Below are 13,977 nucleotides of genomic sequence, written 5' to 3' on the forward strand. Positions count from 1 at the left end.
GTAACTTTTCCAGGCCAGTACTGAATAAATCAGCACTGTCAAGCCAAAATCTGTGTCCTAAGAACACCACCAGGGCATTTTCATTTTGTCCAATTAAATTTTATGGGCTAACATTTGTGTAGACAAGATGTGGAATGGCATTTTAGAAATACCATTCTGTCCCACTCAGAATAGGGACATCCAGGTAAGTATGTCGCCGGTAGTGTTAGTGTTTTAGAATAGGGTCTGCCAACATCCAGCCTGTTCTAAAATACATGAGAAATAGACATCCATGTGCTGGTGATGTCCAGCATGAATATCCATTTTACAAACAAACATTCAAACTATGAATAGAGAAAAAGAGACATGGATGTCACTGTGGCAGCATAGGAATGTCCACATTACAAAAGGCCACTTAGATGTTTATGTATAATTTTCTAATGATTATAGTGGACTGAGTGACTTTCTGCCCCTGGAGGGTTCACAATTAAAACAAATCACAAAAAGCTACAGTGGGATTTGAACCAGGGTCCCCTGGCTCTTAGCCCACTGCTCTAACCATTAGGCTATCCCACATGGACATCAATGTGGCCAAGTCAGAAGATGAACATCCATAGATCTTGAAGCTGTCACAATGCTTAGTATCCCTTGCCGGTTTCACGTTCAGGGGCCCAAAGGGGGACAGCAACCATAGGGGAATTAAAGTGACTTGCCTTAATCCTTCTAGAGGACAGCTGCTCAGTCAGAGCACCTTTTTGTAACCTGGATGTGCTATATACCAGGTCTAAATATCAACTTCCATCTTTTGGGACATAAGACATTACTTCCCCTTCTAAAATCGGAGTTGGATGTCCATATTTTGGTCCTTCCCTAGTCCCACCCAAAATACGTCCACACCAAGCCCCCTTGACATAAGGACCTAGTGCACTTTTAGACATTTTTAGACATCCACATCCCAGCTTTATAAAATTAGGATTTGGACATCCATGAAATATGGATGTCTAAATGCTGGTTTTCAGAAACACAAAGAGAGCTTGTAAAATAAGGGCCTTGTGGGGTATACACAGATTATATTCTTTTGGGGTGTAACTGGTGAATGTGACTGTCAGTATAAATTATGGAAAAATATGAAACAGCAATACTTTGGTATTAATGTACCATTTTGAAAGAAACAACGTTCCCTTTATCTATAGGCCCAAATTCACTAACAGAACTGACAGAAGGCTCAGATGTTATTTTAAAAAATAGCTTATTTGTTGGAAGCAGGTAAAAATAAGGATATGAAAACAATGTACAAATGCTAGATTACCTGGAGGTGCATTTTCGAAAGGAACGTCCAAGTTGCGATTTGGACGTCCTTACAAAACGTCTAAATCCAGGGGCGGGGAAACCCGTATTTTCGAAATAAGATGGATGTCTATCTTTCGTTTCGAAAAATACCGTCAGAGATGTCCAAATCCTTAAATTTGGACATCCCTAGATTTGGACGTCCCTGACTTTTGACAATTTTCGAATCCAAAGACGTCCATGTCAAAAACGCTGTTTCCTCCACAAATGTAACAGGTGGGGGGGGGGGGGTATGGGCCTGGGTCTGCCTGTCTGAAGTGCACTGCAGTACCCACTAAAACTGCTCCAGGGACCTGCATGTACTGTCATGGTGTCATGGACCTGAGTGTGACATCTGAGGCTGGCGGCTGGCACAACATATTTTTAAAGATTTTTTTTGAGGGTGGGAGGGGGGGTTAGTGACCACTGGGGGAGTAACGGGAGGTCATCACCAATTCTCTCCGGTGGTCATCAGGTCATTTCGGGCACCTTTTTGTGCCTTATTTGTAACAAAAACACGGCCGGGTGAAAACGTCCAAGGAATGTTTTTTTTCAATTATGAGTCAAAGACATCCAAGTGTTAGGCACACCCTAGTCCCGCCTTCGCTACGCCTCCAACACGCCCCCTTGAAATTTGGACGTCCTTGCGATGAAGTGCAGTTGGAGACGTCCAAAAATCAGGTTTTGATTATACCAATCTGGACATCTCTGGGAGAAGGATGTCCATCTTCCGTTTTATGTCGAAAGATGGACGTCCTTCTCTTTTGAAAATGAGCCCGCTAGCCTAACTGTAAGTGATGATTGAAGTATAAAATGTACCGATCAAATGGTATAAGCAGAATGCACTCTAGTACCCTAGGCCTGATAATTAAATATGGCCACTATCCTGCCAGAATAACAAAAAGTAATGACGTACACAATCTGTCTGGTAGAAGCAGTCCTCCCCTCTGATGAAGTTGAATGGAGGGGGCTGACAGGAGCTGTAGATGCTGTTACACTTCAATCATCACTTACAGTTAGGCTGCACGTTGGTTTCATATGTATCCTTATTTTTACCTGCTGCCAATATTATAACATCTGAGTCTTGTATCAGTTCTGTTAGAATATCTGCGATTTAGAATTCGGGCCTATAGATAAAGGGAACACATTTACTTTCCAGACAGTAAATTGTTGCTGTTTCATATTTTTCCATAATTTATACCAAGAGTCACATTCTCCAATTATACCCAAAAAGAGCAGTGTATGCCTCACAGTCAACCAATTAATGTGGCAGAGGGGAGGGGCAATGGAAAAAAAAATCAAGTGTTGATTTGTCAAACTTTCACAATTAGTTGGACAAAACCTTTGAATAAATCGACTTAGAAACATTATTAAGCTTTGCATTCAGTTTCTACTGGATAGTAACAGTATATGGACACAAGATTTTGATGAATAAAGTGACAGGGTATGAGCTCAAAAGCACAGAAAGGCAATCCAAATGTCTTTTATAAATTCATTTAGATTTAGCTTTTATCTTTGATAGCTCAAGGTGAATTACATTCAAGTACAGTAGGTAGGTCCCTGTCCTAGAAAACTTGCAGTCTAGATGTGCAACTGAGGCAAGATGGTGAAGCGACTTACCCAAGGTTATAAAGAGATCTGAACCCTGGCTTCCAGCCTACTGTTCTAACCATTAGTCAACAATATTTATCAGAGATCACATTCTACACTTTGCTAGACTGGGGAACTCTGGGCCTAATATTCAAAGAATTTATGTTCATAAATTGGCCTCTTCAAAAGGTTTACTAGAGCTGGGTGCCTAAATTTATACTCAAAAATTTCACTAAACTCCTACATTTAGGTGCATGAAAAATGGGCGACAACAGGGATGGATTTAGGGTGGGATAATTTTCAGCACTAGGCTCATAAATCTAGGCAAATGAATGGCCGGCCTAAATTTATAAGCATAACATCTAAGTTCCTAAAGTAAGATGAATTTTCACCTAATAGACCACATCTTAGGAGCACAGGTTTTTTTTTGAATGAGGCCCTCTGACTACATATTTTTTAAAAAAAAACCCTTTCACTGTGAGAAGAGTATCCTTTACTTAAAATACCAGTTTATGCAGCTTAAGATAGCATGAGATTGGTCAGGTTTTGATAAAAAGAAATTCCCTTTGTTTGCTTAGTGTTTCAATGCTTCCAGTTGAGTCCCTGATACACTCTTAAGTGCAAGTAATACCACATATGTTTAACCAGAGAACAGGAACAGCCAGCCTGCTGGAAACAAACAGAAGTGAGAACAGCCACAGGAAACAAAAGGAACAGAAGTCCTTTTGCCTCAACTGGGTTCACCTCTGTGAAAAACTGTGCAAGTGTAATATCTGAATAGGGAGGAGTGAAGGAAGAAATCTTAACTGTGGCCACACTCCAACAGACACAGTACAGTCTTCTACCTCTGTCCAGACAATGCTTGATCCAAGGCGAGAGACTGTTTTCATATGCAAGGTATCATCTTATTTTCTTTTCCATGTTTCATTTTGTTTTATTTCTATTGATTACCTTTAAAAGTGGACTAACACGGTTCCACACCTCTCTACATATGCATATTGAATCCCCTTATGAAAGTAAAAGAAGCATCTGTGACAAGAAATCCATCCCTGACATGCCAAAGTGGCATTGTGAGGAACAAGGGTGAAGGGGAGGAATATGTAGAAGCTGATAAGGATAAAGCTGAACAGCACAACGAATATGTCTAGAGTTGCCAACTAGATTCAGATTCGCCAGACAGGGTTGATCCAGTCCTGGGCTTACCCCAATGCATTCAGGGACTTGTAGGCTGGCTTTTCTTAGGGAATCCAATGAGGAAATCAAAACCACAAGTCCCTGCATGCAATGGGATAAGGTCAGGACTGGATCAACTCTTCCGGGCGAATCTGGATCTAATTGGCAACCCTAAATATTGCTGTTCTGTGTTCATGGACGAAGGGCCGGTAATAGAACCGCAGAAAACAAACTCTAATGGTAATATATGTAGGGTAGACCTGAACTGGCTCTTAGAAGACTATTCATGAGAAGCTAAACTAATAGTAGACATAGAGGCATATTTTCAAAGCACTTAGCCTTCCAAAGTTCCATAGGTTTCTATGGAACTTTGGAAGGCTAAGTGCTTTGAAAATATGCCTCAAAGTGATAAGGCCTGATGGGACATATTTGAGGGTACTCCGGTTCAGGCAACTCCGCTGTCTGACCTTTTCAATGTTTCTTTACAGTCTGAAGTGCTTCTGCAGGACTGGAGAAAGGCAGACGTGGTTCTTCTGCACAAAAATGGAAATAAGGAGGTGGTTGGAAATTACAGGTCTGTCAGTCTAATCTCTACATGAGTAAATTAATGGAAATGCTCCTAAAACAGAGGATTGTGAGGTTTCTAGAATCAAATGGACTGCTGGACAAGAGGCAGCATGGTTTTATTAGAGGCAGGTTTTGTCAGACAAATCTAATTTCTTTGACTGAGTGGCCAAACAGTTGGATTTAGGGGGAGCGCTAGATGTGGTGTACTTAGATTTTAGCAAAGCCTTTGACATGGTTCTGCATAGGCAACTGATAAATAAAAGGTGCCTTTGCTACAGGCCCTAAAGTGACAGACTGGGTTAGAAGCTGGATGAGTTGAAGGAGAAAGAGTGGTGGTAAATGAAGTTCACTCTGAGGAAAAGGATGTTATCAGTGGTGTGCTGCAAGAATCATTCTTGGGCCAGCTCTTTTTAATACCATTGTAATATTGCGGAAGAGCTGTCTGCAAATGATACCAAACTATGTAACAAGGTAGACATCTCAGAGGGTGTGGACAGCATGAGGAAGGATCTAGTGAAGCTTGAAGAATTGTCCACAAATTGGCAACAAAGATTCCATGCTAAAAAAAAGTAGTACACTAACACACAAGAAGGGAAGCAAAATGTCACCCCATCCGCCAATTTGTTTATTCAAAAAAACGTTGCTGCTAAGTGCTTGCCCATTTTCTCTTTGAACCTTATACCTACTTGGATGATAGAACACTGAAACCTTTGTTAAAATGGTCTCGTAAATCATTTGAATAATTCCAACCCCTTACAGACAGCTCTTCCCCTTTATCAACTCATGCAACACACTGTGGTATAACTCATATAAAACACCATGAGACCAGATAATGAGTCCCTGCTTCTCTTCAACCAACACTGGCTTCTTATTTGTAGTAGGCTCCAGTTTAAAAATTTAATACTTGCACACCTTTCTTCCTGCACTGATGTCCCTATCTACCTGACTTTTCTCATCCCTTATCAACCACACTGCACTCTGAGATCCTCCCATGCCATTTTCCTCCTTATTTCATCAATGACCAAGCTCAGACTGGATTCTTCTCATAGGATGACCTTTAGTTGCCCAGCTCCTTCCATCTGAAACTCTGTATCTAATGACCTTGCCTAGAGAGTTGCTTCAAGAAGTTGAAATCATCCCTCAAGACTTGATTCTTCGCTTAAGCTTTCCAAAGACCAACATAATCGGCAGGTAGCCTTACTTTTACCTCGCCTCCCTTTTGACCTGTCCTGCTCAGTTCCACAGATGTTTTCTTTACTGTTGTGCTATTTACACTCCTCCCCCTTAATCTGTGTCATGATAGGAGTCCTGTGTCTTAATGTTGCAACTTTCATTTGGGTATTGTAAACCACTATGATGGCCCTCTGCCAGTTGTTCCCAAACCTGGTTTTCATGAGATTTGCATGCACTGCCTCCACTGAATGTAAATCTCTCTCATGAATATTCATTGTGGACATCCTGAAAACTTGACTGGCTGGGGTGCCTCCAGGACCAGGTTTGGGACCCACTGCCCTATGCAAATGGCGGTAGGTCAAGCAAGATAAATAAAATATCCATTAGTACCTGGCAAGGTTCTAACCCTCACTGCCAAAAACACTGCTCCAAATTAAATAGCTGATAAAGGACAAAGCTCTACTGCCATGGAAAAGTCTATATTTGTTAACAATGCTCAGACAAGAGGTTAAGATATGGCATTAAAAGTAAGGAAATACATGCCCATTTACTGACAGACATGAGGATATTTGGAATCCAGAACCAGGGAGGAGGGTAATAACCAAAGCAGTGACAGATTTCAGTCATGTCTAATACTGATTGCAGTGTTAAAGGCAAGGGGCCATGACTGAGTAAACTCTGTCATGACAAGCCAGGCAAGTGTATGTGGGCAGAGCTGGTGAAGGAATGTTTAGAAGGAATGGATCCTGTTTAGAAGGCAAGGATCTACGGAATCTTAGTGGAGATTGGGTGGAGACACCGGTAATTGGGAAGCAAAACCGGTGCTGGGCAGACTTCTATGGTCTAGGCCCTGACCGTAACTGTATATGGAAAGTTCAAGAACAGTGCTGGGCAAAGTTTTACAGTCTGTGCCCTGAGAAAGGCAAGGACAAATCAAATTCGGGTATACATATAAAGTATCACACACTATATAAAATGAGTTTATCTTGTTGGGCAGACTGGATGGACTGTACAGATCTTTTATCTGTCGTCATTTACTATGTATGGTGGAATGGGAAGCCGCTTATTTACTATGTATAAATTTCAAACATTTTCGTAAGTTAACATTTGTAGAGAAAAATGGAGATAAAAGAAAAAATAGAATCATCATATTCACGGAAAATAAGCTCCAATCACTTGCAGTTAAATAAATTCAAGGGGTTGACTAACAGAATGAGAAAGAAATGGGAAGCCCTTGCTTGTATTTCACATGTAAGTGACAGAATCTAGCTCTGCCTGTGCCCAGCTTACTGCACAGTCAACTTCACCAGCATCAAAACACTCAAAAACAAATGCCCAGAATGGTGTTTAGGTACTGCAGTTTTGCCCTGTCTTGCAATGCTTTGGGCTTTCTGTATGCAATCTGCCATCGGGGCCAAATTAACCATCAGCGCAAACCAGGTGGTGGCCTGGGGCAGCAAACAGCAGCTGCAATCAAAGAAAAAGAACACAGCCAAACAACTTAAAAAAAAAAACAGAATATACTTTTACACACAGACTGGATGTGGTAATAAATACAGCTCTTTAGTAAATAAGACAGCTCACATAAATTCTGAAAAACAGGACTCAACATGGGCCATGTTTCGGCACACTCCGCCTGCATCAGGAGTCCGCAACAATCTGGGGGCTCATGTGAAAATGAAATCGTAATTTGGAGCTGTGAATGAATAAACACCAGCACTGTTATTTTCCAGTTCTCTTTCTCAAAGGTCTCACTACGACATGTGGTTGCTTCTTTTATATTATTCATTCACAGTTCCAACCTACAATTAGAGAGCTGTAATTATTACCGCAACCAGACCATTATTTTTATTTGGTCATCTCTGCTGTTGTTTTTTGTTTTGTCTTGTGTCACGGTATGTGCCCACTTGTGTTAGAGACCCACAGAAGCTCAGTTTTACTTGGGTTCACGCAAAGTTTGTTGTTTTTTAGCCCACTCTTGAATTGCTGTTAAACAGGTAGTCAATTTACTCAGGGCTGAATGTAACTCACCTTGAGCTACTACTGAAAAAGGTGTGAGCAAAATCTAAATAAATAAATAAGTCAGGTTCAGTGGGTATGAGTAGATGTAGAACTGAGTATTCATCAACTGAATAAGCTTGGCTAGTGGCTTGAGGTAAATAGCAAGCAAAATAGGTGACCGTGTTGATCCTTGTGGTACCCTGCAGATCAGCACCCATGGTGTACTGAGGTGTTGCTGAGCAGGATGGACTGTTGTCTATCTGACGGGAGGAGAGGAGAGAATCGCGGGACACAGATGGGAGGGCAGAGGAGAAGAGAATCGCTGCAAATGGAGGGGAGGGCAGGGGAGAGAGGAGAAATCACTTCACCAAGAGCCTTAAAAACATAATCACAATTATAAGATAGCCTTGCTAGCGCCCGTTTCATTTTTTTGAGAAACGGGCTTTTTTTTTTACTAGTATTCTACAATGGCTTAGGTATGACCTAAACACATTAAAAAATAGGCACTAACCACGCTCCATTGTGGCACCCTACATCTTGGTATCAAATTATAGAACTCCCCTGTATGCCTTTAAAGGAAATGGCCAGAGTACTTGAATACAAACAAAACAATGAACAGGAAAGGATGCCATACGACAATTCCAAAGAAGCAAAGGAAAAGTAGAGAATGACACAATGACTCCCAACAGTAAGACGGATGCAAGCAAGAACTTTATTGAGTAAGAATCAAGAGCGGACCCAACATGGGACCGTGTTCTGGTGGAAAACACCGCCTGCCTCAGGTGGGGGTGGGTCGCACAAACTCTGGTAGATGCTGAAACTCTGACAATGGGGCAATAACTGAGATGATGCTGTAAGACAAGCTGAAGCACAGCTGGAGTATGGCCAAAAATCAAACAATCACTGCTGCCAATAAGGCGCTGTAAAGAAAAGGTGCCTCCAATGTTGCTGAGGAGCATCCCTAACCACACCCTCTCCAAATTAAAATCACTTGATGCGACACCCACCACTGAGCCTTCTCCACAGTAGCCCCCATGCTCTGGACTCACTCCCATAAAGGCTTTGCTTATTGCAAGAATCTCTCACTTCAGGAAGCATGTGTACTGTTTGAATATTCTATTGACTATGTCTGGCTTATTCTTATCATACACCGCCTTAGATGAATTTCTACAAAAAGGTAGTAGATAAATCTGAATATATATATCACAATAAATGACTCATCATAATACATATCCTGGAAGAACATTCATATAACACAGACATGATACTTAATGCTGTCACCAAAAATGAAAACCTTCAATAGGCAACATATTAGAACACTCATATAACAGATATGATAAACAATATGTCAGCACAATACAAATGATACATCTTTATGGGCAAAAACAGTTGAGACATTTAGATGGACAAGCTGGCTAGGGAATAAACAGACAAGTGGCTAAGTTGAAAGCAAATTATATGTAAGGTTGAATAAGATATAATTTGTTGAATTGATCTTTGGGTGAATCTCTTCATAAAGGCATTTAATAAATCCCAATAAACAAATAAACCAAATACAAGCTAGTCCAGATACAGAGAGTGGATGGTCAGTTGCTACATATATTAAAGACTTAGGAGAAGAGCCAGGCTTTCACCTGCTTCCTGAACTAGCGGAAGTCTCGAGTTTGGCATAGCCCCTCTAGTAGTGAGTTCCAGAGTGTAGGGGCTACTCCTGAAAAGGCTCTCTGGCAGGTATTACATCATACATGTTTTGTTTTGTTTTTTGCAAGGGAACAGATAATGATGCTCCCTGAGGACCTTAGAGGCCTCAAAGGTGTGTAGCAGACAAACTTATTCTTAAGTTACTCTGGCCAATTTGATCTGAGGGCCTTGCAAATCAAACATATTGAGTTTCAAATATGGTCCTGTAGGGTATTGGAAGTCAGTGCAATTTTTGCAGGAAGGATGTGATGTGGTCACGCTGCTTGCAGCCTTCTAGCAGTCAAGCTGCAGCATTCTGAATTGGTTGTAGCTGATGCAAATTCTTTTTAGTTTGACCAGTATACAGAGCATTAGTGTCATCTAGCTATAATATCATGGCATGGACCACTGATCACACTTGTCTTGTCAATATCCCAAGAGTCTGTTTAGGTTCCAGCAAAATAGTGGGTCTTGCAAATACGCCACATCAAAAAGGAAAAAAAAAAAAAAGTTACAACCTGAAATAGATTTATCTTAATCAGTTGAGACTGTGTATCAAACTCTTCTCACCTTCCATGAAAGAGCCTGAATTTTCATTCCCTAAACATGACACATCATGCCTCATTTGCAGGCATCATCACTAGCCTAGGGCTCAAGACACTGCATATCTCATTTAAAGGGCCACACACCATTCTCTCTTTGCCCTCTGTTATTTTCACATAAGCATAAATGCTACCTGGTGTGGAAGCCCTGTGCAGTGCAAGCACGCAGCTTGGAGATTTCTACCAAGGTCTGCAACCATAGCCTTCTTAAAATCACTTCGTCACAGAAATAAAGTAAACCTGCAGAGCTTCAACAGCAACCACTGAACATTTTTTTTGTGTGTGTTAAGAAAGCTCTTGTGAACAAACCAAAGCACCTACCATACAAGTTACAAATTTGTAAAGAGCGCATATTTTTACAGGTGCTTATAAGTGATGCCAGTAATGCTATGACAATTGGAACCAGGCCACAGTTATTCTAGTGGAGAAATTTCATTCCTACAATAACAGTAAAAACCATGTTCCCATCAGCACTATAGATCAAAAATATTCTTAAGTGGGAAAAGTATGCAGAACATGTGTTGTAACTGGGGTTGGTTACGTGAGGCAGCTTGCAGAAGGGTAGTCATACTGGCAGGGGGTGAAGCATTTTGTCAGACTGGTGGGAGAGTTGCCGATAGTATGTTTTTCAAATTTCTTTGGAGGGAGGGAGGGCAGTTGCAGTAGTAGGAAAAGTAGGGAAGAGGCATGAGGCTGTTTGGAAAGAGAAATTCTCTGTTAGAGAATTTTACTGTACGTTTCTATGCTAGCTTCTTCTTTCACAGAAATGCACTGGGCCAATTTTTCTTTTGCAAGGGGGGGGGGGGCTTATTTCTCTGGAGCCACTGGTCCAATTTGGACCACTTTCAAACTCAATGCAACATTAATTGTTTTTGCCAGATGCCAAGTTTTCACCTCATTCTATTACATTTTCTGAGCCGTATTTTGCCTCCACACAGACATTCTCAACTCCTTTTCTATAATTCTTTCCAACTTTCATTGGGATGGAAAGAATAAAAAAAATATTTTTTAAATGCCCCTTCCATTATAGAACAAGGCTTCTCAACCCAATACTTAGGGCATCAGGTTTTCAGGATATCCACAATGAATATGCATAAAAGATTTACATATCAAGGAGGCAGTGAATACAAATCTCTCCATGCATATTCATTGTGGATATCCTGAAAATCTGAAGGGACTAGATGTGCCTCAAGGATTGGGTTAATAAGCACTGCTATAGAAGAACAGACAGATGTAAATCAATTGGTCATTAGTTTAGATGAGATTGAGCTGATGATGAAAGGCCAGTGTTTCCCAAGTCCAGTCCTGGAATACCCCTTGCCAGTCAGATTTTCAGGATATCCACAATGAATATGCATGAATTTGATTTGCATATACTGTCTCCATTATATGCAAATTTCTTCATGCATATTCACTGTGGATATCCTGAAAACCTGATTGCACCGGACTTGGAGAAACACTGTGCTAGGCAGATCCAAAAGCTTGGGGTACCAGATGGGTGAATGCATCCTCCACACTGCATCACCACATACCCAGTCAATGCCATTGTGCATCTGCTTGTGCTGATACTTATGTATTTGAATTTATTTTATTAGGATTTATGTGCATTTGCTCCACGTAATATGTGAACTTGTTACCTGCCTAGAACGTTGGATGCAGAAGCTACAAATATAGTTTTAAATAAATGTACAACATATAAAGAAAATTCATTTCAACATCATATTTTGTTTAGTGCAGTCCCTGCAACAGATATACACCCACTGCATATCACAAATAAAAAAGTAATTTTGAACAGGGTTGGGTTTTGAACAGCCAGCAAGGAAACTGAGGATATCACTGAATTCAATCACCATCCTGCGGAAACTACATGTCAAACACACACGAGTAGTCACAGTGATAGCAGAATCTGGTTGAAAGTCGTAAAACCATGCCAGAAAAACAAGCTATGGTTATGTGTAACCTAGAATAGATACATTTCATAGGTCCAATATAAATAAATTAGTTTTAAATCTTGTTACACGAGCATCTTAGACTTCATTGGTCCCTTCCTCTGATGTCACAAAGACTCATCTACAATTCTCCCTGGCTAATTTCTGCACTGAGCCAATAAAAAGGTATCACACTCTGATAAACAAAAATATTAGCCAAGATTTTCCTCGGCCAGTAAGGTTGGAACTGTGCACATGCAACTTTCATTATGATAACAGGGAAGCCCAGATTCAGCTTTCCCCCATTCCCCACACCCAAGTTATACGAGACCTGGGGGATCCCTTCCTCTCCACACTCACTCACTCACAGTCCGGGAAGGCGGGGCTTGCCCGTAGGTCTCCCTCACAGAGGAAGAAGACGCAGGTGTTCAGAGACCCGCTCCAGACCCGGTCAAAAGCGGCGTTGTACAGCACCGTTCCATCCCATTCACCGGAGACAAAGGGCTCGGAACCCGCCCACTGTGCCCGGCACCTGCAGAAGCCGGGGATTAGAAAAAGCAGCACAGGCCAACCCTGCCTTCACCAATCACTCGTTCAAGCAAGCTCCGTCCACTCCCTCCCAGCCCAGGCAACTTCCTGGAACGGCCGAGGCCACACCCCTCTCGGGGAGCTGCAACCATTTCGGTGTCTCCAAGCAGGGGTGCTCTACCCAGTGGCCTCTCTCCCATAAGCAGCGACACCGCCCGCACTCGCCGCAAAGCCGCACAAATATCAATACCAAGTTTTCATCAAAATTTAAAACCGCCACTAAATTACAGTCGTTCGAAATAAAACAAAGTCATTCGGCTTCAGACTCGTCTCCCCAGCTCTGCTGTTCAAATCTAAGGTGCTAGCCTCTCCCCAACACGGCGAGTCGCGCTTCCGCCCTGCCTTAGGAACGTTTTGATGACGTCGAGTGCAGTGTCGCAGAAGAATGATGTCGACCGTACTGTAAATGTTTCGGCGCTAACATGGCCTGGGTGAGGCTGAGCGAGGCGGAGAAGGTCTACATAGCGCACGGGGTGCAGGTGAGGGGCATTTTGGAATCTTCAGGGGACACAGCCGCGTTAGTTCTTACTGCCAAGGGTACTGTGATACCCTCTGTCGGCTTTGTGGTCTCCGTGACTTTGATTTAGTAGTAATGCATGTTGAGTGGGATTTGCTTTTTATTATTATTACTAGTAAAAAAAAAAACCCGTTTCTGATGCAAATGAAACGGGGGGCTAGCAAGGTTTTCTTCAGAGTGTGCATGTGGGAGTGTGTGTGTCCCTGCCCTCTGCCCCTCTCTCCCCTCCGAGTCCAGTCCTTCAGTGTTGTTTCCTGCTGTTCTGTGTTTTTGTTACAGAGAGAGTGAGGGCATCTCTCTCCCCTCCCCCCTCTGAGTCCTTCACTGTTTCCTGGGATTTCCTGCTGTGCTGTTTTCCTTCACTCATGGGGAAACCGGATATCTCTGGCGCTTCACACTTCCGGCAGGAGGCTTCAGTGGTGCCTTATATATAGAAGATAGAAGATAGATATAGAAGATTATACTACATTTTAAGATGTAATCGCCCTACAACTCAGTATGGATTTGAAAGGGTGCAGTCAATTTTCTGTTTTCCATGATCTTCCTTCCCCTCCATACAGGCAGTCTCTTCCTCTCTCCCTACACACACACTTCTTCAGAAGTAATAACAAGAAATGTCATGCTGGGTTAGTTGAAAGTTCTATCAAGTAGGGCAGGTGCAATAGTTTTGGACCCCCCCATCCCAAATGGTTAAACAACTACGATATCATCTCAGTATAACCTGCAGAAAGACACAACTTCTCATCATATATTTAAATATTAAACGTTATTTACATATACATGCTTAATGGGGGCGATTTTGTAAAAGCCCCCCCCCCTCCCCCCATAGTGAAAGGAATTGCCCCACAGTATG

At 41.9% G+C, this 13,977-nt stretch overlaps 2 protein-coding genes across 6 annotated transcripts in view; one reads left to right on the forward strand and one right to left on the reverse strand.

Moving 5' to 3' along the window:
• The window catches only part of ZDHHC3 (zinc finger DHHC-type containing 3), a 94,320-nt gene extending 81,682 nt beyond the window's left edge, over nt 1-12,638 (reverse strand). Inside the window, exon 1 of one of the 5 annotated variants that reach the window (XM_030203522.1) lies at nt 12,388-12,638. The gene's annotated coding sequence lies outside the window, so the exon portion shown is untranslated. Of the gene's footprint in view, nt 1-12,064; nt 12,186-12,379 lie in introns of those variants that run through there. The other 4 variants (XM_030203530.1, XM_030203539.1, XM_030203550.1 and 1 more) reach the window with 4 other exon arrangements.
• Nucleotides 12,639-12,934: 296 nt separating this feature from the next.
• Nucleotides 12,935-13,977, forward strand: part of EXOSC7 (exosome component 7) — a 54,446-nt gene continuing 53,403 nt past the window's right edge. The window contains exon 1 of the mRNA XM_030203573.1: nt 12,935-13,086. Within this exon, the coding sequence (XP_030059433.1) occupies nt 13,030-13,086 (57 nt within the window). The 5' untranslated portion in view covers nt 12,935-13,029. The remainder of the gene's footprint in view (nt 13,087-13,977) is intronic.

Source organism: Microcaecilia unicolor, chromosome 1, assembly GCF_901765095.1.
Source record: "Microcaecilia unicolor chromosome 1, aMicUni1.1, whole genome shotgun sequence".
Lineage (NCBI taxonomy): Eukaryota > Metazoa > Chordata > Amphibia > Gymnophiona > Siphonopidae > Microcaecilia > Microcaecilia unicolor.